Source organism: Anser brachyrhynchus (genome assembly GCF_964034855.1).
Source record: "Anser brachyrhynchus genome assembly, chromosome: 18".
Lineage (NCBI taxonomy): Eukaryota > Metazoa > Chordata > Aves > Anseriformes > Anatidae > Anser > Anser brachyrhynchus.
In genome coordinates, this window is record NC_137711.1 from 5,406,512 (window position 1) to 5,434,302 (window position 27,791).

The 27,791-nt window shown below is 43.7% G+C and overlaps 1 protein-coding gene and 1 long non-coding RNA gene across 2 annotated transcripts in view; both read right to left on the reverse strand.

The window, feature by feature from the left end:
• Nucleotides 1–27,791, reverse strand: part of TOM1L1 (target of myb1 like 1 membrane trafficking protein) — a 416,402-nt gene that overhangs the window by 52,537 nt on the left and 336,074 nt on the right. The window contains exon 5 of the mRNA XM_080560434.1: nucleotides 16,921–17,074. Coding sequence (XP_080416560.1) covers nucleotides 16,921–16,977 — 57 coding nt within the window. The 5' untranslated portion in view covers nucleotides 16,978–17,074. The remainder of the gene's footprint in view (nucleotides 1–16,920; nucleotides 17,075–27,791) is intronic.
• LOC308179781 lies at nucleotides 5,296–16,914 on the reverse strand. The gene is made up of 2 exons (XR_013940529.1): nucleotides 11,517–16,914; nucleotides 5,296–7,667 (listed from the first exon to the last, which is right to left on the reverse strand). It is a non-coding gene; the product is annotated as an uncharacterized lncRNA (long non-coding RNA).

The following is a 27,791-nucleotide window of genomic DNA, read 5'->3' on the forward strand; positions in this document are numbered from 1 at the left end:
GAGTTCAGTCAAGTCCCATGTACAAATCTGAATGCAATGCAGAGCATAAAGGATTTATTGTGTGATAATAGACGCAGTGTTAGCACAATTAGATTTTATATTGGTTGTCCGTACGTAGAATATAAAAAAACCTGCTTTAAAGTTGTAGCAATTCCTAAGAAACCTATTTGCTGCACAACAAAAATTAAGACTTTGTTAAAAAGACCACAGCTTCACTTTCAGTTTCTGGATATAAAAACGTGCTCTTTCTACAATAGCACAGTATATAGCGTGCTTATGTATTCAGCAATAGGTGGAATGTTCCAGCAGTGGAGGTAACACAAACAGGATAGATACAACTCAGATAAGTAGCAAGAAATGTCTCTGCTTCTTCAAGAAGATACCTTGCCAGATTTTCCCTGCACAGCTCTGTACCCGAGTCTGCAGTGATCTAACAGATATTACAGGAGCTCCTCATCAGATAATCTCAGCTAAATCTAGGACCTATCTCCACTGGTAAAAAATACTGTTATAATATGTTCACATTATATAGTGCAGCAATTATAGCTTCAAAGTTCATTATATTTAATATCTCAACAGATTATTTATTGTGTTGTCTAAGTACCTCTGACAGCTTGGGCTGGAATCACATAATCAGCATCTCTCAGCCTACAGCAGGGCAGGAACCAAGAGCAAGATGTTGTCTTTACCCTCATCCTGTAAGCAACAGGTAATTCCAGAGACACAAGACAGATGAAGCTCCGAGTCATTGAATTTATTTCCCTGCTCTTATGGGAACACTGACTGCACAATTCCTGTATTTAAACCCTTGAGTGCTCCTGCCCCTTCTCAAACCCCAGGGACGCAGGTTCCCAGGGAGCTCCTGTAAATGAGATGGCTCCAGCCCACTGCCCCCGGCTGTCCTGGCAGTCCAACCCTTTGCCCTGTTTTACTGCTTGACAAGAGAGAGCACAAACACTTGCGCTACAAACTTCAATCTTTGCTAAAATTGAAGCTATATTTGGCTTTTACAACCCCGGCTGATATGTTGCTTATTCCATTAACAGCCATTAGGGTCCTGCAACTACAAAAGGAAATAATTTTTTTCCTCCATCTGGCACAGTGAGCTGGGGAGCTCGGTCTGAGAAATCACCTGGACGACAGACCTCAACTTGCAACTTCCAAAGGTAATTTGGACTCCATAGCAAATGCAGTAAAATAAAATAAAAAAAATCTTTGTATTGTAGCAGTATCCCATTTGTACAAGCAGGTCTTACAGAATGAAAAAATGAGGATTTATTCTCATTTCAGTAGGAAAATTCCCTCTCATCAGTCTTCTCTAACACTGTATCAGACTTTCTGGAGGTAAAGCTGGGCTAACAGCACCTGGTGAAAGTCCTTAAGAAGAAAGAAAAAAGTTCCAGTGGCTTTTTGATTAAATTCTTATAGACGGAAATGAAAAATAATACAGTTCCCTGATGCCTAGATATTGCAGTCATGGCTGTACTGGTTATTAGGAGAATATTCGTGTTAGAAATATTTCTGCAGGTCTACTCTATTCAACTTGTTTTACCTCTCGATGCCTCCTCCCAGATGTGAGAGAACCAACCTATATTATTCAAGGATCTTGGTTTAAAAACATGGGAGCTTACAGAGTTTTAGTTAGCAAGCTAGCTCATCAATTCAGTATTTTAGCTGGCAGCCCCTGCCAGAAAGCAACCACCCCATTAAATCACACTGGGCAAGAAACTGTCATTTTGGTGAATCATGAGAGTTACTAATTCTATTATAATGTGTGCGTGTGTGAGAAAGGTAATTCAGTGGGAGTTTTAGTTTCATCTTTATGGCATCCTTCAGAAGATTATGATCCTTGCTGCTTTTCCCTGTTGTCCGCCCAATTTCCAAAGCAGCTGTTAGAAGTTTCACCAGCAGCAGTTAATAAAGACAAGCAAAGTATAAACCTTTGCAAAACTCATTCCTGTTTTTGCTGCTCCCCCGATTTCTGGCATTAGCATTTACCCATCACGTAAAATTGATGCTCAGGGAACACGCAAGCTCCTCCACCTTCCTCACCGAGCACGCGTTTACCAACGGGATGCAACGCACAGGTCCTGGGGCTGTCCCAGGGCTCGCCTCCACTTCAGCAGCTCTGGGCCACACTCTGTGATCTTGTACGGGGATGCTCATGTTTGGAGGTAGCTGGGGAAAACAAGCTGGGAACCCAAGAAGGGCCTGCACTCGTGCACGTGTTTGTGTTTGAGTTAGCACACAGCCAGGAGGTAAGCTCTTGTTTACATGTATACTCTAGCATTTACAGAGGAAGTTAGTCAGGACTTTGCTTCATATATTATTGAGGCCTTCTCAAAGCTAGAAGCTATTTTTAGCCTAACAGAATATGATGTCAACACCTGTCCCCAAAAATTAGAGGACAAGTATTCTTATTAACCATGAACTGGAACTCTCACAGTCCAGTGGATAAAAACAATTCAAACAGCCCAACCTTAAAACAAATTCATGAGCAAACAGCCCTATCTCAACACTGCACACGGAGCTAAGTTTTGTGGTAAGCTCTGGTAGCAAATATTTATTTTTGCACTTAGTTGTTACACGATGAGACTTGTGGTGGTCACTTCTATTTGACCTTAATGGTTGTGATACAAACGTATATGAAAGATCCAAAAAAATGTTGCCATCTCACCACTTTACGTAAAATATATAAATCTCCAAGATCAAATACATTTAAACTTTTAAGGAGATACTAAATGAATGCAGATTTGATATATTAATCCACCTGAAACAGCATGAAGTACACAAATCAGTATTAGCACATTCTATGGGAAACTGCACAAGTCCAAATTGTTGGTAATTTCAGGTCCATAATTTGAAAGCACATGATTTAATTCAGACTAAAGGAAGAGATAAAAAGCAAATTTGTTCTTTCCTCTACTAATGAAATAGTACCTCAAGGTGCAATAAAGAAAAAACTTGGCTACCGTCTTACTGCGGTGTGTGTTTGGGAATGGCATACACTGTTCTCGATTCATAAAATCTTGCATATGTTTATGTACTAAAGAAGAAGTTGACGCCAGGTTTTGTCACCAGTATCCATGAGACAAGTTTATCCATTTTTGCATTAGCAGATGTAAATTGCTGGAGGCAACTATTAAGCACAAGTAACCATGTGTTGTCTTTTAAACACTGCCACTACTTCAACAAACCAATGACATGATTATAAATATGGGGCTTTTTGTGAATTATCTTAATTCATTTTCAAAGTACTGCTCACATATATCTTGTCTTACTTCCTATATGGCCCTTTAGAGAGCCCAGTTTAAACAATGAGGAAGGGAGCTTGTTCTCTCATACATCTCGCTGTGTATTGCTGTTAACTCCCCCTCACCTTCGTTTGTGAGACACTTAACTACCCGTTTATTTCCCCCCATAACAAACCAGAAGATGAGCAGAATAACCTGGGACTGAGCTACAAAGAGATTAAGGACATGTCTGCATTGTGCAATGGAGCACGGTGAAAACAGCTTTGGGGAATATGTATTTGTGTCTAATAGCTGCCACAAGCAGTTTTGCCCACTGCACAGTACTACATCAAGGCACTATTCAGGTCCAAAACCAGGGCTAATTAGCACCGTTACCCTCGTGTGGCTATCTTGCTGCTGTTTTTGGAGCTGGCTTGTGCAGAATTACTTGCTCAAGGTCACACCAGAAATCAATGGCTGCAACAAGAAAAGAGCCCAGATGTCTTTAATATCAGTCCTGGCTCAAAGTCACTGGGCTCCCTCATTCCCAAGCACAATAACCTCCTTTTTCCAGTACACAGGAGGTATTGGAGGAGCTGCACAACTCATCACATGTAGACAAAGTGCTGCAGACACAAAACCAAATCACAAGAACAGGACTTCACTGACAGCCTGGTCTGGTCCAGGACAACAGAAAATCTGCCCCTTTGACTCTACTGCCTTGCTGGACCTACACAAATAAATTATTCCAAATTAAGCAGACAAGAATTCACACAGCCCTGAAGGGTAAGTGAAGTTTATAATTGGCTGCAAACTGCCACACAGCTGCTCACGTGGGAGCGCTGGAAGGCAGCCCCCGCTCTGGATGGCACAGCGACAAACACGGAGTTTCTCCGGTCACTGCTGAGTCTATGCTGGAGCCCCTCCACACTCGCACTTCTGTGGCTGGCAGCAGAATCTGACTCTTAATACATGAAATAGTGACACTTCATGCCTAGGAGGAGGAATTCAGTTATCTACAGCAACTAAAATAACACTGTGCAGCTTGTCATACCCAGTCCAATTTGTTCCACAGTTTTTCAGAGACACCAGGGAAATACTCCGCTCTCCAGTTCAGCAAGCTTCATCTACAGTACATATTGGTTCCTAAGGAGTTGCTACAGTAGAGAAGAAAAAGGAAAAAACAAGGAGGCTTAAAACAAAACTACAGGCTCTCCACCTTGACTCCACCAACTTCTAATACTGAATTTAAATCTAAAGCCATTTTCTTTCTGAGACAATTGCCAGTCTCTTCTGTTTTATTCAACTACTTTCTTTGGTACAATTCTGTACTGATTTATGCTTCCCTTTGACTTCACTTGTTTAGGTGTAAGTGATGGGAAAAATGGCTCTAAATTTCCTTGCTTTAAGCATTTTTTCAATCCATAGACAACACAGGCAGACTGGGTTATGTTTTGACTTTGTAAGTTGTCATTTTTTTCCTCCAAAATCACAGTATTTGAAACCATTATGCTTTTTCCATGCACAAACAAAATTCATATCCTTTCAGCTTAAATTATTTTTAGATGCTGAGATGTAGAAGTAAGCACAATGACAAAGCACAGTGTGTTTCTCTCAATACATTTGGAGCAAAACCAAGATGGAGCTGTTTTCAGCACGCAGCAGACTCCCAGAAAATTGCCCTCACAGTACGTGGCAGATGTAATAAATTTCCATGCCTCCAGCCAGAACATCCAAGCTCTGGTTTCCCCCAACCTGCAGAGAAAGAGGGAGTTTGGATAAAAGATTCTTTTTGGGGCTGTTTTTCTTGAATTCATTACCACTGACAGACAAAGAATTTCTCCTGATTTTGTAAAAACTCCTTGTGGGATGTTTCTTTGGCAGCTGCTGGCATAAGGAGGAAGTGGGGGTAACTACCCTGGTTCCCCACAAACACCCTCAGAGCCCTCGGGAGCAGCACTAGGACTTTCTGCAGACTCTGATGGAGATGACAGAGGGCTTCCAAGGGAGCCTGCAACAGTGAGAACAAACTGGATGAGCAGTCAGGAAGAAACGAGCAAAGGAGTCGTCTAATTTTTATTTTGGGTATTTTGTTTCATAAATCTTCAGACAAGCCAACAACTTTTCAATTTCAGAAATCAAATCTCAATGTGATTCTCTTGCCAGTAACAAAACAAAAGATGTTATATCTGTCTGCCTACAGAGCCTATTACATGGCCCCCAGTTATGCTGACTCTACTTGGTACCGATACTCAAAAAAGAAAAATTAGAGCACAGAAGAAATATTTTTGATGATGTGCAAGCCCCAGAAGGAGCTAGACCACACTAAGCTCTTTTGGTGCTAAGGAGAAACAGCTATTACTGTGGGTACTTACAAACAGAAGAAAGAGCTCCTTCAGTTGGGAAGAATTCAACAGCTGCTTCCCTGAAGGGTCTTAACTTTTAAAAATCTTGTCAAGGAGAAGTCGATGAACACACACATTAGAACAGAAAATCAGAAGTTAAGGCCCTGCTGAGGGCAGTCCTGCCCCAGGGAGCTTAAAGACAGGCCCGAGTTAAGGCCTGCAGACTCAGGCTGCAGAAATGTAGTGAGGCCTACAGAGAGCCAGGGCCTGGTCCTGTGCCTGGACACCTCTCACATATCTCAGGCCTTAAGTCATCTTAAAAAATACATAAAAATTGAGTGCTTGCTGATTTGACTGCACATATGGGTCTAGGGAACTCACACTGTCCTTGACTGGAAATGTGGGGAGAGGGTCTTTCCCTTGCGTCAGTCACTCTACTTGCAGCCGTCTTTCCTTTACTAATAAAAATCTGCCTGTACTGTTTCTTAAAACGCTGATCCTGTCAAAAGTATTTCAAATTTGTAACACTTGGTTTGTTCATTGTTATTTTAACTGGGTGAAAACCTGTGGAAAAAGCAACCCTGACACAAAGCTTTCCAGGCTGTCGCAGAGCCCGGTGCTGGATTACAGCCTGCCAGCTCCTGCAGCAACCGTGCCCCGCCTGGGGTGGGCTCCTCAAGCAACCCGCGTTAGCAGGTAGCAAATGTCCTCCGAATGTGCCACCTGGCACAACTGCTCAGTGCCTCCTAATCTGCCTGGAAGAGCATTTTCCAGTCAACTCCTATCTTCCTCAGAACATTCTCCATATGTTTGTAAATGAAGTCGAATACAAATTTGGTTTGACATCTCCTGCAAGAATCCTTTATCGTCAAAATTTGGCAGCGGAAAAAGACAGGAGTTGTTTCTGACCTAATGTTTTCCCTCCCCCTTCAGGTAAACTCTTACACTGGGAGACATTTGAATCTCAGAGCTTATTTTTCTTTTATACTGAACTAGCTCCATGCAAAAAATCCAGCACAGCATTACATGATGAAGAATAAAATGTATTCAGTCAATTTTCTCCTCTGCCCAAACTATGCTGAAGGTTCACAGTGACTCCTGCCTTTTCACCTTGCCACTTTCCTCCCTGATTTGTGGCATTAAGTATCTCCAAGTGAGAACTGCTTTAAGGTGCTCTGCTGTGGCCAAGCTGCAGGAGCTATTGCAGCAGCTGGAGCACTGCAGAGCTCTAACCATAACTGCTCCTCCACATTTTTATTTTTGATACTTCCACACATTGAGGTTACCTCCTGGTGGGCACATCTGCTGCATTTATGGCCTCATTCAACCACTGTGGAGAAGACATTACCCCATATTCCAGAACAGGAACTACTAAGGGAAGGACGGGAGGCCTCCTGCTCCATGCCAAGAACTGTGAGGGTCTCCTGCTGTTGGTAAGGGTAAAATGCATGGTGTCAAATCGAGAGGGCATTGCACAGAAATGAACGGCACCTGGAAAACCTGACCATCTAAGTCAGCTTACAGCAGTTGTGACAGGAACCTCGCTTTGCAGCTTTTGCTATGGACTACAATCTAGTTGCAAAAGGTAAGACGAGATAAATGTAGAAGTTCCCAGTTCTCACAATTGATTATAAAGCTTTCCTAGGCAGCCAGCTGACAGGTAGACATCTACGGATGGATATCTTTAATTCCATACACAAGGAGCTGATTTTCTGAAGGCTAAAGGTCCCATCCTCTGTACAGAAGAGCTGTACCAGGAGCAGAAGGAACAATGTCTTGGGATTAAGATACCAGTACTCTCATGAGGAAAACATAATTCCCGTTACAGACTCTTGGCATGATTTTTGCCAAGGTCCTTGCCTTCCCAGCTACAAACTGATGACTGCAGTTCCCTCTGTCCTTCTGTCAGTGTGGAGCACAAAGTCTTCAAGGTGGGACCTTTTTTTTAGGTGGTGCTTACATCATGCCGTGCTGTAGTGGTACAAGTCTCAGTGGGATCTGTGGCCTCGGCTGCACCGCAAGTGGTAACACAGCTCCTCCCAGGTTGATCTTGTCTTCCATTCCTCAATTTCCTCTTTATCTAAGTGGCCTGTTTTAAAGTAACATTTGTACAAGGTGTTGAGGTCCGTGGTAGAAGTGATGTAGGAGTTCTTTATTACTGCTAAGACCAGCTATTTGCAATTCAGAAACTCATGTTAAAACATTAAAAGGTTTTGACAAAGTAATGTGGAATTGCTGGAGCAGGCACCAGCAGCAGAGTTTCTCCTTTTTATGTTCCATTTCAAGGAAGAGTGACAGCAAAAGTTTAATGCTGTTTTTATTTAGTACTGTTTGATCGAAAGACTAAGGGTTGAATTGCTAATTTGAAGAGCAACTCTCAATGGAGATGCAGTATTTGTATCTATTAAGGACAAGGTGCCCCTGAAATTGCAATCTGCTGCTCTTCAGAAGTTTTAAATTTCAGGAAATTATAGCTACCTTCCCTAGAAAAGAAATATATGTAGTTTTATGATTAAAAAAGTGCCTCAAGCAGAGTATAAATGTATTTCAAATAAAAGTAGTAACCCATTTAACCTTCAAACAAGGCTTCTCTTCCAGCCACTAGTGGCTGTTGATCTTATTTCATGGCCACCTCCCTTCGTAACATGCAAATCCTGCTACATGCAACTGAATTTTCCATTCTCAAACCAAGTCCTTCTCAGGTCCAACTCATCCCAATTCTTCTGTGCAGCAAGTGGAGCACATGGATAACTTATAAGGCAAACATTTGGAAGAGGGCAATGTTAAACCCCCCAGACATCGTCTGCATGAGGAAGCATCTTCCTCACCATCCCACAACACCCTCATGCCAAAGGATGTCCTCCTCTCCTCTCCTCTGGTCCAGGACCGACTCTTTCCCTCTCATCCCTGCCCAAGTCAAACATGTCTACATGGCACTAGGAAGACTCCTAGGAGACCTAGGAGATATGGAGAACATAAATTTACATCAGGCTGTAAGGGGTGAACCCAGATGCACGTGATCCTGCTTTCATCTAAATGGCCTGCAGAAGGACGTGCCAGTAGGATTTCAACACGAACTGGTGTCCTGCCAGCTCCCCAGCTCCTGCACACACACTGAAAACTAGCAGCAAAGTTTCAGTTGCCAGAACTCTGCCACCCGAGGTAGCTCAGCTATACCTACAGGAGCTGCGTGCTGTACTCCAGCTGTCACAGCCACAGCCTGAGCTGCCTGTCTGCAGGAACCGGTGCAGAGCAGAGATAGCCTTGGCTGAGCCGCACAACGGTGCCGGCGAGATTGCAGTAATGGAGATGTCCCCAGCCCCGCTGCGAAAGGCGGTTTTATCTTAAAGGCTGCAATTACAGCTCAACGCAATTGATCCTCGCTATGACAGATCCTGAGACACGGAGCTGTCAGGCTCGTCATCCATCACCCAAACAAAACGCTCATGGATCCGCATGCAGACCTCCCCCCCAGCAAATTAATACCGATCACTACAAAATCACTACAAAAATAGCTGTGCCCAGGCTGATGTTTGCGATTACTTCTGGAGCTGTCAGAGGTTTCAAAAATACAACAGTCCAGCTAGAGAGAAGAGGAAATGACAGACAGTAACGAAAACCCAGACTTTTTTTTAGATAGGGAAAAATGTTTCAGCCTTATTCTCAACAAGATCATTCCTGTCTAGAAAGCAGTGTGGCTGTTTGTACTAAATACTGTGTTAAGCTCTGCATACAGCAACTGCCCCAGGCTGTAGCAGCTTGCAACCTAAATTGGGCAAAGGTGGTGTTGTCACCCTCGTTTTACAAATGCAGAATATAGGCACAGAGAGAAGAGGTGACTTCTACAGAACAAGCGTGACAAACACCAGAATCGAATTTGAGCTCATATGGTATATGCAAATGTTTTAACTGAAAGCATTCCTTTTCCTGTTGCTGAATTTCCCAACTACATACATTTAAATTCCTGTGGCTTTTTCTGCATTCACAGGTTTTGCTTCCTTCTGTTTCCACCAAATTACGTGGTCTGCCCACTTAGAAGCAGAAACTACCAAGGCTATTAGAGTGAATCCTCTTTCTTTCCATTTCCTTAAAGGAAACTCTGACTTCAGGTATCAAACACGGGTGTTTCTCGTTGGGACTTTCAAAGTTGCTTTTATGTCTGCCTGTCTTTGTGCTGCAGTCCCAGGCTGAACAACTGCAGGCACCGTGGGTTGGCAGCGCCTGAAGCCAGGCAGCATGGAGGCGGTCCTGGGTAGCAGCAGCTGCAGGCACTTTCTGCACAGAGCAGGTAGGATGCAGGCAGGATGCTTGGGGCCCTCAGCTGAAAACAGACAAAAATCTGTTTGCTTCACCTACAGTAGCTCCTTCGGGGTATTGAGGTGGACCTGGCAGGCAGACGTTATGGCATGGTTGAATACGACCACCCTAATAACATATCTTGGGAGTCTCAGGCACCTACAGTAACTCCAACTTCTTGCGCCCTACAAGCAGCAGAAGAAAAAGAGTAAGGAAAATGGGATAGATGAAACCTTTTTTTTTGTTGTTTTTCCCTGAATATAAAAGGGAGTAGCAGCTCCATCCCTGTCTGGACATGCCAATGCTGGATCACAGAGCTGGAGCCTGGCCTGCTTTTGAGGGACTCCTTCATTATTCATCTGCAGGCATCACAGGTCTGCTGGAGCAGGAAGTTTATAGTGCATGCTTCTTGATGCTAAGTAAAATTATAACAATGTCTGGCATCCTGCCTCTAGCATAACCTAAAACGAAGCTTCCTAAACTGATGCTTCAGAGGGCAGCAAAAGAACAAATAAACCCCTTAGTAATACGTCTAGCCAACCGTACAATGCTTTACATGGAGAAAAACATCTTTCCTGAGCCCAATAGGAAATCATTTTGTGCCCTGAAGCATGAGATTTGTTTACCCTTAACTTAACATGCATAATGCTAGTTTTGTTGTTTTCTTTTTTGCAATGAAATTATCCGTTCCCTTTATAAGTCTGGCTCTTTAGTTTCCCCTGAAGAAGCTTATGGCATAACCTGGAGAAATAAACCACCGGAATGAAACCATGAGGGAAATTACTGTTATTTCTCCTAAACTATCTCAACAACTGTACAGGTTGGATAAAAGTTCACATAAGCACACACACAGACAAGCACTTTCCTGAGCAGCATTTTGGTGTTAACACTGGCATACTAAAGTGTTGGCTAAATAACAAGATATATTTTATATTTAACTCCCCTTGAAATGCAGCACTGAACGTACGGTTAAGAAAGAAAACCGGTCTTCAGTTAATACTGGAGATTTCAGATTATTTCTCCTTGTGTTCAAGAACACTTTAATTTTGGTTGCTGACATTAAAAATACCTTGGACACTTCAGACAGACACCGTTCCTGCCTAGTGCATGGGGGTCACACCTCCGAGGACCCCTATCTTGGGGCGGCTCAGATACCCAAACATGCAATCCTACTGCACATTTAAAGACCTATAGTTTTATAGAGGAGACAAAGCTTCTCCTGGATAGCTAAGGACTTCAACAGCAAGATCCCACTAACTCCTGTGGGTCTTTTCGAGGAGCTTTGAGTTACACCAAAGATTAATTTGTTCCAGCAGCCTCATGGTGTTTTGGCTGTCCCTGAATCCCTCCCCCTCTCCAATTTAATTAACACTCAGATGCTCTCTTTTGCTCATGGGAGGTGAAAGGGTAGAAAAAGCTGCTTGCAAAGGTTAAAGGTCCTCTTTTAGAAGGCTCTCCAGTGAGAACAGAAAACATTATTCCAGAGAGAATGAATACTGCTAATCCATAGCTGATGCACTCGTAAATATTGACGTCAACAATATTTGCTGAAGAGCACAGTAAATATCCTTCATATTCATATCCAAACAACACTGCAGGAGAGAAAACAGTACGGTCATAGTGGCATAGGTCTTTCTTGTACCTGTTCATATGCTGTAGATGAGTTCCTCCATTACACCCCTGGTATTAAGTTTGCATGCACTTGTTGCAGTTCCCGAGGGCATTATATCCATTATAAACAGTGACTACACTGCAGCAAGCCACAGCAAAACAAAACAAAACAACAACAAAAAAAACACCAATTGAGGGAATGCAGAGATAGCAGGGATTCAGATGGACTTCTGTCAGCCCGGTGAGTTTGAACTCCCTAGGCTCCTTTCTGCAGCAAATAAAGAAAGATAGGCCCTCCCAGGTGAGGAGCCTCAGCAGCTAAATTAAGCTTCTGCTCTGCCTAGCCTCTGAGGTGCAGGATTTTGTCTTCATTAACTATAGAGGTATCCCAGGTAAATTAATGGCTACGAATAGGGCCTCACCCCATCTATTTCAGTTGTTTGGTTTAGATACAACTCAGAGCATGTGAGGTTGGGAGTCTGGGTCCTACACAGATGGCAGCCTTCAGGTCGCTTCAGATACTGATTCAGAACACCTGAATTGGGGTGTCATTTCACATCTTCTGTAAGTTAACCCCAATATTTCTACTTTTTTTTTAAATTGTTTTTTAACTAGGACTGATCCTGGCCTGAGTCACCCACACAAGCATCCAGGCACCTGCATGAGACAGGCTGCAACTTGTGTTCAAATCACCGTAAAGCAATTAAGAAACCACAGCCTCAGGTACTCTTGGAGTCAGATGTTACCATTAGCCTCTTTTTTTTTTCCTACTACAACCATTTTGGTCACTGTATCCTTAAACCTGTCTTCACCAGTCACTCTGCTGTATCCCACTTTTTGCCACTACTCAAGAAAAGGAACTGCAGAGAAAGACAACCTATATTAAAATTTCACAATATTATAGGCTAAATTCCATAATAAAAGCTTAGGATGGGATACAAAATCTGTATCGGAAGAGCATATCCACTGCAGATCTTGTGTGCTAGGAAAGGCAGATAAAGGATTGGAGAACACCTTATCCTTTGTTCAACAACAGGCAAATTAATGGATTGCCATCCTTTTACCCAAACAAAAAACCAAACCCACAACAAAACAACCAAGCAACAATACTAGGAAATCCTTGCATGAAAGCACTGTTAGAAGTGTTTGTATGTTTTATCCCAACATGAAACACCAAGATCACAGGCAATAGCTAAGCTTTCACAACCAACCCAACTGGCAGTTTAGCATGTCACAGTCAGCTTAAAGGAGGAAATAAAAAAAAATAAATCAATGTATCAGTCATCTAATTAATTCAAGGTTGTAATATTATGTAAGGAGAGGAGAAAGCCACAAATGTGTTGACTTTCACTCATGCAAATATTGACATTGAATCCAATAGGATTGCTCCCCTGAGAAATGTTAAGTGTACACCTAAGTCTCTGTGGAATTTGGGCTTAGGCTTGTTGAATAAAAGCTGTCTGAGAATTATTCATTCTGACGATTGCATCATCTGTAGGAATACTGATAAAATAATTTGAATACTACTGAAATGGTGATTTTGTAAAATATTCACCTGGTTTTCTAATGCAGATGAGGAATAAGACATACTCATAAAGCGAATTCAGGAAATACAAGAAAATTAGTCACACTGCAACAAACATTAACGATTTCCTTAGAGTAATCAGGTTTATTAAAAGCAAAGGCTAGTTAATATTTTATATTTGCAAGCCTCTTTTCCTGTTACTGCCCTGAAGCATTTTGCTGCTCCGTGCACCTGAAGTGCAGCCCCCCTCTGGCGAGTCCCAGCTGCAAAGCCCTGAGCCGGGCACCCGCTGCCACACCGCACACCGGCAGCAGCTCCGGTGCTCCCTTCGTATGGCACAGAACCAAGCCAGGAGATTTCATCTACATGCTGCTGCTCACATCCACACTAATCTAATAATTACAGCCTGGGTCAAAAAAAAAAAATTAAAAAAAAAAATACACCTGTTCTCACTGAAATAAATTGTAACTGGGAAGACTGACTGTGGCGGTATCTGTACTAGCACACACGTATATCCCCAGCTAGGACACCACGCTCCAAACCAGTGGCTTGGACACCGCTCCGTGAGACAACGAAGATTTGGAGAAGAGGTGGAGGCACGCCTTCAAGCTTTTCATTTGCTGGATTGCAAAGCCCGGGGTCTCAATGGAAGGGGCTGATGAGGAGGTGGAGAAAGGCAATCTTCAGACGGCACTTCTCACCCGAGACAGCCACCCGGCTGCCAGGAGCCCACAAACTTCCAGCACCTCATTTCCCCAGCCTGGGTCCGAATCCAGCTTGGGAAGAAACCCCGAGTACAGGTGGCATGGGCAGGCTTGGGTGCAGCACAGCCAGCAGCCGACAGGAGGGTTTTGAATGAAGCACCACTAGAGGACAGTGGAAGCTAAGAAATGCCTGGCAAATGGGCACAGGGCTTGGAAATAGGCTGGGGGGCTGCAGGGACTTGCTCCAGGAAATTCAGTCGCTAAATAAGTGGCCACGTTTCAATGCATCGTGGCTCCTGCGTGCAGCAGACAGAATCCCACCACAGAAGGTTCGGGGAGAGCGCTACGTGTTGCTGAGGTGCGGGCATGCCGAACGGTTTGGGGATGAACAGAAATTCACTGCCAGGGAACTGCCCCCCAGCCTCTCCACGCAGGAGGTGCAGCCACTGCAGCCAGTGTTTAAAGAGCCTGATGGGGGGAACACGCTGAAATATAATTATTATGGCTCAGAAAAAAAAATAATCAGCTTGCAAAAGAGGCGACAGCTGTTTCTCTGATTCCATTTACATCTAATTTGTAGTGTTTACCTAATATCCTACGTGAATTTTCAAAGACAGCTAAGAATACTTTGGCATTTCAGTGACTGCTAAGTAAAAATAGATGTAATTTCATGTGGGTGACTAATTCTATCATTTCTTACTAAACTGCAGACACTCAGACAGAGAAAAAAGAAAGAAAAGAAAGAAAAAAAAAAGAAAAAAATAATAATTTGCAAATCCCTGTTCTGGAGTGCTGAATATGACTCTGCTGCATAAAGTCATACTGGACACATATTTGCATGAACACCGTACAAAGGTTCTGTGAAAGATGTCATAGATCTAAATACCAAGCATGCCAGTTAACCATAATCCCAAAGAACATGCTCATCTAGAAAATCCTTAACTACTCAGCACACAAATGTGGCTAGCCCTGAGTTTGTCACACATTTCTAAGTAACATCCCTTGAGACTGGCAGTATGACACATCCCCTCTCCTCCAGAATAGTTCCTACTCGAGACTTCTCGCGGCTTTATCCCAAATTTTGTTCCCTCTCTAATACAATTTCTAATTCTGCTCATGTTTCTCCCATTTATTTGGGACTAGATTACTGCTTGCAAGCCAAAATGCGTAACAATATATCACAGCTGCCAGAGCACCTTTCACATCGAAGGGTCCTGGATCACTTTACAACCACGAGAAGCGTTCCAGCATCATTATGAATGGTTGCATTTCGATTTACGGCTGTGGTCAGCTCCTGCTCAGGATGGGAACGAGCCTTGTCACAGCGAGCGGCCCAGGGCGCTGGAAGGAGTCGCTGGCAGAGCTGGAGAGGGAGCAGCGTCCTCCCTGCTGGTGCTCTGCTCAGCTCCCTGCTGGAGATGAATGCCACAATATGTGTGGAGAGTCCCTAAGAACTTTCCTCCAGAGTTATTAATATTTTATTTCCAATTTATGGATTACCCTTGCTGCTCCTCTCCCTACTGTTCTCAGACACTGAACAAAATTAAAAAACCTATCATGCCATCTCATCTTCCAATTAAGTACAATGCAACAGATTCCCAGGGGCTACACGAGACTGGCCGGGGCTGTCCTTTACAAACAGAAGCAGGACAGATCCCAGTTTGCTTCTGTGAAAAGTGCAGTGCCTACTGTGCATCCTGCACCACCGGGTACAGAGGGTGGATCTTATTCTAGAAATGCAGCTTTCCCTTGGGAGGTACGGAAAAAAACTGGCAGCTTGTTACCGTGTCTCCCAACCTTGCTCACCCTTCATGTGAAATAGCAGTAAAGATCTGAAGCAACAGAACACTATGCCAATTTCTGTGTTTTTGGCTAAGTGTCTTACTATTGGCTTTTACACACAGAGTGGTTTGACATTTTCTGGCAGTTTGGCAGCCCAGGGGTATGATTTTTAGCATCCTGTAATTGCAAGGCTGCTGTCAATGAGCTAATGCCCATGGGGGAGCGGGGGAGAGCCTGTGCCGTGTGAACGGCTCCCACTCGGTGTGGTGCTGAAGCACTAAGAGATGTACACAGAAAGACGTCCTGTCCCGTCCCCCCTTGATGACTGCAGAGTAAAACATGGACTCCATTAAAGTTCACATCCTGAATTCTTGGTGTTGTTAATGGTGAAAATAGGAATAAATTCAGAAAAACAAATCAAACCAAAGTGAAAACTTGAGGAAGGGAAGGGCAAATGAGCTTTTTTTCCTCCTTTTTTTTTTTTTTTAATTGCTTACAGTGCAGGATGGACTCATGATCTCTTGACAAAAGTAACTGCCAAATATTTGATGCACCACCAGACTGGCAACCACAGTGGTTGTTGCTTCGACTATAGCATCCAAGGGATGAACCAAGAGAAGCAATCCCACACACTGCAGTCAGGTAAACCACCGCATTAGCCCTTGTTTGCAACCTCTTCTCTACAATAGCACAGAAGGAAGCAGATAGCTGTTTAGTCCTGCTGTAGCATCTCTTAGTAAATACCTTTGGAGAGGATGCAAACAGAGAGAGTAGTCTATTTTCACTGCAGAAAGGGCTGAGGATCTCTACTCACAGCATGGTCCTAAAAACACCTGTTCTTTATGCTGCTTATAAAATATTTTTACCTAAGGCAATGGAAGAAGTCGGGTATGTGATGTCCAGTGCCTCAGAGTTGGGTATATCAGGCTGAGAAATTGAAACTTAAGGGAAACATCTGAAATTCTGGCACTCTGTGGTCATGAAACATACATTCAAGGGATTACTTCAAGTGCCTCCCTCCCCAGATTCAGAAATGCCTCTGCTTCTCCACTAAGGCCTTTCTTCCTTCACAGGAGAGATCACAGTGTTTGCAGTTCACCCCTGAAGCAGGGGATATCTGTGAAATATTCAAGGGAAGTTACTTGGTGACTAGGGGAGAAGAATGCATTGAAAAAAGGAAGGAATGGAAGGAGAAGGAAATGCACTCAAGGTCCATTTTAACCTCGGTATATTACTATTACTTAAATTCTCAAGGTAACCTCTATTTCCACATGTATATACTAGTTTTCAGTTTTGGTAGGTCTAGCAAGAACCACGAAGCCTCAGCTGGGGCCCAGGAAGCCTGGCAGTACGTACGCTTTGTAGCAGCCCCTTAACACTGCAACTCCCGTGACCTTTTCAGCACGCGTATGTACGGGTGTTACCTGCCACCGACAGCTGCGTAATGATCCTCCCCCCAGCTTTTTTTCTTGCAAAATCATTTCTCAGCAAATCCAGATGGCACAAAGGAGTCTGATGAGAAGAACGACCTGGTTCTGAATACGGATGTCAGAGGACAGATCCTGCACGTCGCTGAAACTGCAAATGAAGCAGATGTTTGCTGTTACTGCCCGCTACTGAGGTACCGGCGCTTCTCCCTCACTAACCACACACTGCAGGCAGCAATCGTGCATCACCTTCTCCTCCACTAATGGTTACTCAGGCGTGTAATAAGTTGAATTTCATGTTGCTGATGAATCTTATTTTAGTTGTTTGGCAAGACAGGCTGTTTCTTTGTTAAGGAGTGAATGGAGACATCTGGCTTTGGCAGGGCGACCAGAATGAGCTGTGTCCGGCCAATGTTCCTCCTGATTCACCTTAATTTGCTGACACTAGATCCAGCAACGACTGCAGCCTCGTAACAGGAAAGCAGACTGCAGAAGTCACCCTTTACACCTGCCCTATTTCACCTTAGACAACTTTATCTTCCGTGGTGTAAAACGCCTCAGGTGTTCCTGATGTCACCGAGCAGTGCCAGTGCTGCATCACCCCCCGAGCAAAGGCACTAAACCTGTAAGCACACGGGAGCTACTCCCATCACTTCTGCTGGCCCTACCGATGCAGCAGTACTATCAGCCAAACAAGCACTGAGTTCAGTTCTTCCTCGGCCACTTGGCTCAACTTTGCACTTATGCAGAGAGGCAGAAGACTGCCCTGCCTAGTTAGCACCTTACACAGCGTGCAGGACTGCAGTAAGGCACTGCACAAGCCCCAGGACTGAGAATCAGACCCATAATCTAGGGTCACCGGTGAGAGACTGCTGCTGCTTCATCCCCCTTGTAATAGCTTTCTCCCTTCACGATGAGTTATTGCACTACTATTTTTGGCTGTGCTTCGTTTGGGAAGTTGGCACAGAAATATTGTTTGGCAGAAACAGACCTGCCCTGGCAATCTACTGTTTTGGGGGTTGTTTGCTTTTAACTAATTCATTATATTGCTGTACTGCAATGTATATCACTTGTTTTCCCCTCCAGCACGGAGTGTTTATTAGACAACTACTCTCAGGAAACTTCCCCGAGACAAACACTTAACCCTCAGCCTCCTCAGAAGGGCCGGCAGCCTTTATTTCTGAGCTCTGGAAAACAAAGGCAGTTCCAGTACACTAACACATACAATTATTAACAATAAGTTTGGGATCATATTTTGGTTATTAGTGAACACTTGTGTTTCCATCAATACCTTCACCTAGACTAATCCCTGAAGCAACAGGAGTTCATTACAGAGAGATTTGTCAGATTAAGCCTGGGTTTCACAGGCCTCTCTCTCTCCTACTTCTCTAACGGGATTGCTCTTCATGACCCTAATATATGACCGTCATTTTCAATGCTGGTAACCGCCCTTCCAACTGGAGAAGGTAATGAATGCCAAAGGCATTTAATGATATCACCACTCAGCCCTGATGCTGGAGCCACGAAGCAGTTCCTGTTCCTTAAGAGCCAATTCCAGCAATTTCCTTTCTGGCACACCATTCATCAGAGAGCTCTGGTGGAGTCCCCTTGGCATCACTCATTTCCCTAACAGGGCACTGCAGATACCATTTGCAGATCTCAAAACAAGCCTCAAGCTTCTGTGAGTTCAGCTGCAGCTGGTTGAGGGCAAAATCCCCCAGAAATACTGGGAAAGCCTTGGAATTTCATCTCTGCTAGTGTCATACAGATTGCAGTCAGTATGCTATCGCGTTCACAAGCTTTGTCTAACTGCAAGGCATTTATTGTAGCGAGCGGATGGTGATACACAAAGACATGGTAATACTACACTTCAGTAAGACAACATAGGCCAAAGTCCAGCCCACAGCAGAGCACTTGTCTGTCTTAGAGCAGACTCCCTGTGCACAAAGAGAAAGGAATGGAAGAGCAGCACTGATGCCCTCTCCCCCAGCCAGGTGGCACTGGGTGAGCTCCGGCCTCCTGCTGCCTGGAGCACCCTGGAGAAACACCAGAGGTGGGAGCCAGACACCGCAGTGGCTGAGCCTACCAGGTAATAAATTTCCAGCCCTCCTAGAGAATCCCCAAATTAAAATCATTCCCTGAAGCAAACTGGCTGCCCATGTGAGACAGGTGTAGTGGGCTTGCATCGTCTCTGCACTTACTGCAAAACGGCCGTGCCTCCTTGCAGGCACAGCAACATGCAACGGCAGAGAAACCCCACAACAGGACATTACAGGGATCACTGATCTATCAGGTCTCTGCCCGTCATAATAAATAATTCACTAAAGAACATTCTAGACCATAAATTACAGGGTTTACAAAGGAAGAAAAATCTCCCCCCTTTTCTCTTGTGCAGCTGTAGTTGCAGCGTGGCCCCTGTTCTTCCCAAGACTTCATGGGTTCTGCTGCAGCTCAGGCCAATAACAGCAGCAAGGAAACTTTTCTGAAGTAAAGAGCTGACACATCACTACGGCTTTTGATGCCCGCATTACAGCCTAAACCCAGGCAGCGTGCTCATCTTTACCTTTGTTGTCATTTTGCATATCAAATTCTCACACGAGTCACCCAGAGGAGCGCAGATCAGCGAAGAGAAACGGGAAGAACAGAAAATGCCATTAACGATTTGCCCAAATCTTACACTCTGCCTCAGTTTTAAAATCATGCCTTGCGACACAAGCTAATAAAGTGCTGCAGAAGAAAGCATAGCTTTAATCTTTGTATTGGATTCTGGATTTGTAAGAGTTTCGAGTAAATCTGTTTAGACGGTTCAGGAAAGCCTCCCGCTAACCATCTGGGTTTTTGCTGCTGCCTTGCTAGTTGTTGACATCAGCAGTCCTTGAAATGTTCTCAACAAAGCACAATTTTTTATTTTTCACACCTGGGTAATTAAAACAGGTAGGCATTGAACACTGGGAGCCATTTTGAAAAGACATCATTTTCTCAACCCATAAACATAATTTGTTATCAAATAAAGTACTTCCGCACCCCGTTTCTCCAGCACTTCAGCATTTTAATCTGAAATACAGTTGATAGAAATCACTATTTTCAAGCAGCTGCCAGGTTGGGATGCAATTCTGAACTAAGTGCATGCCTTTTTCATATGCACTGCAGTTGTTTAATGCCTCAGTGTGCAGTGGGGACAGGGAGAACTGGAAGGAAAAGCACTTAGAAGAGAAAAGGTACCACATAAAGTGGGGAGAGGAGGGCAGGAAGATAGGGTTTGTTTTACAAGAGTTACCACTATAAGCCTTTCTTAGTAGTAATTCCTTTTGTAGTAAACTTGATTTTTCAGTGCAGCATTTTGGAAGTAAGTTTGGCTGATTCAGAAGAAATAAGACATAATCCCTGCAGCAAAATCATAAAAAAATCTTAACTTAGAATTTTGCAAGGCTTGAATGCCTCGGCTTCATTGACAGATTCCAGCTGAGACCTGAACAGATAATAACAGTATAACACAAGAAATCATTTTCTCACAGTATCCCAAGCTACATACATAATCTAGTTTATCTTATTCAGATAAATTGTCCTGGAGACTGAAGTTAATAACTTAGGTGAAAAAGCCTACCAAGACTGAGTTTTAGGACCAGATTTTCCTTTTGGGAGTGCAGAATACAGCAGCATCGTACGTGGTGTTACAGTGACTCTTCTCCAATGATCAAATCACAAGATGCAGCTGAAATTCAGAAGTAGAGTTTCTCTGCTTTAGTGCCTTTGACTCTAACTATAATTGTAGCCTAATGCACTTCTTCAAAGCACTAATTTCATTAGATTTATTTATAGTTGTAGTGGGATGGTAACAAGTTACTCTATAATTCATGGATCACTGGTGTAATAGGAACCATTAGCTGTCACATCAGTGCAGATGAAGTGAGCTTTGACCTGTGAATTACTGTCACAATAAACCCAACTCCTGCAGACACCAATGTTATTCTTGTGGAAATAGTGTATGTTAATTTTAAGTAAGTACTTTAGTGAGGAACCTAAGAAATTAAAAAGAATCTATCTGCTCCTGATCCTTTGTCTTATTTGAGAGCTATACTTCTAACAAGCCTATTGGAATATGCAGAAAGTAATGAGTTTCCCACCAAGGAGAAGTGGGGAATAGGAGCAAAGGGAAGGACAATTCCTTGCTTGACAGATAACTTGCTGCCAAAGATATGTTCAGGCAAAAGAAAAACAACAAAGGAGCACGAATGCGAACTACAGTTTTGTCACTAGTGAAGAGAACTAGACAACAAAAAAAGCTTGGAAGAAAATGTAAAGAATAAGTGGAGATAATGATGGTAATTTGTTTCCTTATTCTGAGATAATTGATCCACACTGAAAATGTAATTATAGTACATTAAAGAGATGAAACATAAGGTCTGAGGCACAGAGAGAAGACAAGTGTGAGCTGAGATACTCTAATTATGACATTTGGGGAGTCACAATATTTTGATTCTGGCCTTTCAAAATCCAGGGACAACGGCAATACAGCAAGCATCATTTCAGTTGTCAAATACCTGCTATTTCTACCCCTTTTCTTGTTTCTTTGGGCTGTAGTCTCTGACAGAGAGCCTGCTGCTATGTGACAGTCCATTTGGTTAGGAACGACAATTCTGCTGCTCAGGTTGTCTTCTTTTGATTGCTAATCACACTTCAGAAAAGGCAATTCATTTACCCAAGGGGCTTCTAAACCTCCACGTTTTTGCTTGTTTGTTTCTAGACCTCTTTCTTCCCTCTAGGCGATCTGGTGCTTTCCCCCTTGTTGATGCAGTACCCGTGGTGATGTATAGTTTTGAGCCCTTAATGTTCCATCCGTCACGTAGGGCAGTGTGTAACACGCAGGGCTGGGCTACAGCAGCAGCCAGCAGACTTCAGCCATAATTATCCTCTTCTGTTATCAGCCTCGGGAGAGCTCCTGAGACAGGGAAGCCCCCTATCCTGCCTGGTACGGCTCTGGATATCCGTTGTTAATGCGCCATGGGTACATGAGATGACAACAGCTTTTAACTATTTAGAATATACATCCTGTTCTGTCAGTCAAGCAGCTCCCTAGGAAGAATCAAAAGAATGACTCAAATATAAAAATTCAAATCCTAGGGAGGAAGGAAAATTCCAATAAGCTCAGTACTTGCTATTTGCTGTTAATTCTATTATTCTGTGTTATTTTTCTGGGTAAGGCATCCTTTATTTGCTTTATTGAATAATGACTATACAATATGCTTTTTTCTGACCACTCAAATTTCAAAAACAAGGGTGCGGGATGAAAAATATACAAAGCAACTGCTCAGAAAAGGAGAGAAAAATCTGGCAAGTCTACTGCAACCAGCATCGACAGACTTGGATCATGCCAAGCATTTCTGAAGAGATTAAAAGTATTAGAACACAAGTAAATCACAAAAAAGATGTAAACACATTCAGCATGTGCTGAACACTGACAAGTGCAAGGAAAAGGTCAGAGCTTTAGCTGTTAATCCAAGTGTTGCAGGAGAAGCTATCAAACAGATATACCAGCCTTCAAGTTCGGGAGTGCAGTTACCTCCTACCTACCCAGTGGATAACTTGTTCCGTGAACTAATTCGTCTTACCAGGGCTTCGAGCAGTTTGTTTTGTTGAGCACCTTAAAAGCAACTTTCATTTCACTTCACCAGCTGACATACACACCAAGTATGCCCTTTAAAGTTGTTAATCTTGATTCTAATTTCTTCTGTTTCTGCTCTTGGGGAGAGCGATAAGGAAAGAGCAGGGGAGGAAGTTTTAAGCTCCTTTGCGCTTCTGTACTTTGGCATCTGCAACTTACCTGATTTCCCTAGGCTTCGCTCACGCTCTGCTTTGGATGCTCCCCTGAGGCCTCGGGGAGTGGAGACAACCAACACACGCTGTGTTCTTCAGCCTAGTCAAAGCCTGCTCAGAAAAGCCCTCCCACTGCAAAGAGCTGGAAAGGGAGACAAAGCCAACTGATAGATAAATATGTGGCTTCATGCACGAGTTTATTTTCAGAGAGCTGTTACCATCCTGCTGAAACCAAACAACCTTAAAGAAGCTTTCAAGAGATGTAAGGGTATTAGTACTAATAAGAATAGACAATTAAATACAAAACATAGCAGAAAAAGAAGCCAAGAATTTGGTAGAGGAGACAGGAGAATCACGTAAATTAGAACCCAGATCTGCTGTATTTCCTACCAGAGCCAGCACAATAATAACTCTGCAGGATCAACGTTGCCTGCAAAGAGACAATTGAGCCTCAGGTCACAGTGGTTACTGCCATCACTCTTTCTGTGGGTAGCGAGTTTGCAGAGCAGGTGCCCACTACCTCCCCCAGGAGCTCCCACGTCCAGCTGTGTGGGCAGTATCCCAGGGGAGATTCACAGCTCCATCTCACCTCCAGAATTATCCTTACCTCCAGAATATCCCTGGCACAGCCTCGCACAAAGACATGCCCGAGGAATGGGAGGAGTTTCTAGCCACTGCATTTACAGCTGGAGTTATTTGGTAAAGCTATATACAGCCTGAGCATGGCCTTCATTTACAGTTACTGGCTGTGGTTGTATTTAAGAGAGGACATGCTCTACACAGGCTTCAAATTAAGGAAGGGCTTCTGATTTTGCTGGGTTAAGCCAACCGAGCAAGATGTTCATATATACCTCTTTTCTAAGGCTCCAAGGAGGGATCTCAGAGTTAAATAACTTGGTGGGACCCAGTGTGCAGACAGACTGAACCAAGGCTCACCTGAAAACTGCATGACCCTCGTGCGAAGTTTCCAGTAAACACAGTGCAAACTGCAATGAGCTCAGCCCCACTGCTCACGGCCTGGAGGCTGTGAACGCTTTGCTCAGCTCTGTCACTGTCACGTGCTTGCCCTTTTGGTTCCTTCTCCCCTAGCGGTAAGGCAGAATGATTTTTGAACATTGGAAATCCCTCCACAGTGTCCTTTCAACACGATGGAGTTCTCTTCCAGCACCTTCTTTGCTGAGACCCAGGGGAATTAACTCCCCACAGGAAAGAAAAGCAGCAAAGTGAGAGAAAGCGAGGGGGGCTTGTTTTTGGCAGAACCAGCCTGAAAGAGAAAGGGAAGGACGGGGGCTTTGATTAGCACCTCATTTATGTTTGGAGGCAACACAAAGTGGACACTGCTGTGCCGCATCCTGTCCACGGCTGGCACTAGTTCAGGGGATTTGCAGTGGCTTAGAACTGCCTTATGCTGTGTCCTTCGGTAGGAGACAAGATCTGGTCATGCTGCTGCTCCCCACTACCAGAGACTCATAGATTTAAGGTAGTTTCATCTTCTAGGCTAAATCCTGTTTGGGTAGAATATTTTAGGATGTCATGGGAGAAAAGAGAAACTTTTCACTGCGTTGTTCTCCAAGACTGATACAGCAACACCTCACCCAAGCAGCTGTGGCACCATTTTCACAACCCCTTAAGGCTTGAACTGGCTTAGCTAATTCAGTGCAAGTCTGAAGGCAACTGAGGTATGAGGGAGGGCATCCACCCCACCTGCTATACAGCCTATTCTTTGCCGGAATTGTACAGTGACAAATTTTGCTTCCATTCACAGCAGAATAAATGCAAATTACCAGGCATCTGAAAACAAAGCAGAAGAGGAAGAAACCTGAAGAGGGACAAAAACAGCTTGGATGTCAACACCAAAATAACTGCCACAGGCTTTTCCAGCAAGAGGAGAAATTCTCCCCTTATACACTGCTTTCACTATTTGTTTCAAATGAAAAGTATACGGGGTACAAGTTCCACACTGCACTGTATTTCCCTCATCCCTAGTCTCAATTAGCCTAGAGATGGCTGAAACTCACTCTCCTTCTCCCAAATCCTCCTTTTCTTACCTGAGAGTTCCCTGAAAACAACAGGGAAAGTCACAATGTTGTGAAAACCAATTTATTAAAAACAAAGGTCTAGTCGATTGCTCAAGAAAGTGAAAATATTGCACTTAAGGGAGAGAAACACACTATTGAAATAGATTAATGGAAGAAAGTAATGAAGACAAGAAACAATCCAGAACAAAAGGCCAAATGCTTCATATTAGACAGGAGGAGAGAGAAAACTGCAAGCTCATATATAAGCTGGCCAGTTGAAAACTGTAAGCAGATGCGTACAACAAAGCAATAGGGAAGGGTATCTTAAAAGTGGTTGCCAGAACAGGGAAAAAAAAAATCATGAGCAATCCAGTTGACAAAATGCATTTTGCACTGGCTTTGTGCCCCGTGTCCCCTCAGCTCCCTGCGTTGTCTTCACGTCCCTGCCCTGCCACCACTGTGGCCAGCTGGGAGCTCCTGGGGACAGGACGGGGGGGGAGCTGCTGCTCCCAGGCACTGGCTGCTCCTCTCCCCACGCACCGGTTTCTGCAGAAGCTCTTAGCATCAACTCCTCCGCCAAACTGCTTTGGGTATTCAGAAGTTATTTTTGTTACTAAATCCCTTTTCTTGTTCTTTTTTTTTTTTAAATTGCATCTATTTACATGTTTTAAACTTCACCAGACATTCAGTCTTGCAAACTCTCTACGACAGGGACTGCCTTTTAATGCCTCAAATGATGGACTACAAACGTACAGATCTCTGAGTGTTTAAGGCATAACTGGCATAATATGCCAATATTGTGAGCATTAAATCATACTAAGAATGGAAGAACGTGGAGCGTATGCCCAGTCTTTGGCATTGTTTCCAGAAAAGTATTCTTAAGGCTTAAGGATCAAATGGAAAGAAGAAGAGGGGAATTTCCTCCATCATTTCTCCCTTGCCTTGTTCCTGAAGCTGTGGGTGCTAAGGGCAAAGATGCTGATGAGAATTCCGTGAGCACAAACAGCATTGCTTACCTCTGCAGCAATGACATGGAGCAATTTGACACTTGGGGTGCAGGGGAGACATAACCCACATTTAGATTTTGCTGACTTTTATAATGCTGCTTACACTGAACTTGTTTTTCTCCTTATTGACCAGAGGGAAGAAAAGAATGACACATCATCGTACACCGTTGATGAATGGAGGCACAAACTAGCTTTTGTTGTCGATACGAAAATATCGTACCATTTCTTTCGGAGACATCTCTAGCTCTGATTTTTACTTTTTTAGGGAGAGATAAAATTCTCCATACACTATGTAAGTAGTGAAATGGCTTCTTTTGAAATTCTGGGGACAATAAAGCCCCTTTGATATAAAGCTTGCATTGCACCTCTTTTCACCTTGCTGTTGAACAGTGCTCATTCTTGTTAACGGGCAGCAGAAAGATCTATTAGAATTTCACCAATATCATTTACCATCGCTGTTCAGCCAGTCTTGGCAATATCTGTGTCTATCAATTACCTGAAAAAAGATGTCATACAAGTTCAAGCAGAAATGCTCCAAGTATTTTAATTTGTATGGACACAATCTCAGACACCTGAGCTTGGAGAGGGACGAGGAATCACAGGCTGGCAGATGTCACTGGTGCCTGCTTTCAGACGTGAGAACAAAAATTAGAGTAAAACATACCCACAATATTTCATCAGGAAACAAGCAGGCCCTTGTCAGTGATCTTAAGGGGCACATGGCAGAAAATTAGGGGGTGTTTCTCTCTCCCATTTCTACAGTTCCTACACTACTGCACAGCACCTCCCGCAGCACAAGCTCTTGGGGCAGGCTTTGTTACACAGCAAACCGCGGGCAGCCCACAAGGCGCCTGGATTTAGCACAGGCACCAACCCCAGACTGCAGCACTTAAACCCGTGCCTTGCCCTGACAACATTTAAGGGTTTTCTTACCAGGACACCAGGAAACAACAGCTCTGCTTTCACACATGCCAGACCTATCCCCACCTCATGTGGACTGAGCTGTTTGGCCTGACCCCCTCAGGCCCCACAAACCAGGCTTTGCTTTGTCTGTAGGTGAAGCCCCCCGCGGCGCTCTCCTTCCTATGGATGTTGCTTTAACCCCCTGTTAAGGTCAGAGGGTTTCGATCAAATACATCTTACCCATTTTCAGTACATGGTTCCATAATAAGAGAAAGATGACATAAGAGAGACAGAGGCATCTCTGGAGGATGAAATTCTCGGCCCTGTACAGCGAGCAGGCACCAAGCCGCCACGCTGTAGCTCTGGTTACTGCGCGAGGCTTTTCTATCCTCTCGTCTCCTACACCCGCCAGGAAGCACAGATGCTCACTATCATTTCCTAATTAAAGCCCTGAGGCGGAAAAGCAGTTACCGTATACTATAAACCACCCTGAAAAGCATTTAAAAACGTCTTTAAACTTTAGCATGCATTCAAGAATCCTTCCTAACAGGGCTGCTGCCTTGAATGGAGCGTGGAGCTGCAGCCCCTTCTCCCCATTTAACAGCAGCTAATCAGAGCGGCTGGTTAGTGCCGGCGGTGACAGAAGTGGGTAACCCTCTTGTTAAAACCGCTCTGTGCAGAGAAGGGTTTTGGATATGGCCCAGCTTACAAAAAGACATACCCATATTGACTACTTCGTTAACATCGAGGGCTGTCTCATCTCCAGGAAGAATTTCCTCCACCTGTTCTGTTTATCCAAAGCCCAAATTAGGACCTCGTTCTTCTATTCAAAAGCAATCCTGCAGAATGCGCGATCTGCTGCGGAGTTGGTACACATTTAAAATACTTCCTACCAAAAATTAAAACTGGCTGACTGCTCGGTGTATCTGCAAGTAGGTCATGAATTAATCTAAAAAAATGGCTCTCAGGTCAGGTCCGTATTACTCTCTGCTTTGTGACAAATGCAATTTCTTATTCACAGACAATGTTTACATTCATCACATGAACTGAGCTCGTCTGCAGTAATTAACAGTTATTCAGACACTGCCCATTATTACTCAAACTAATAAAGAAAATATTTTTTCTT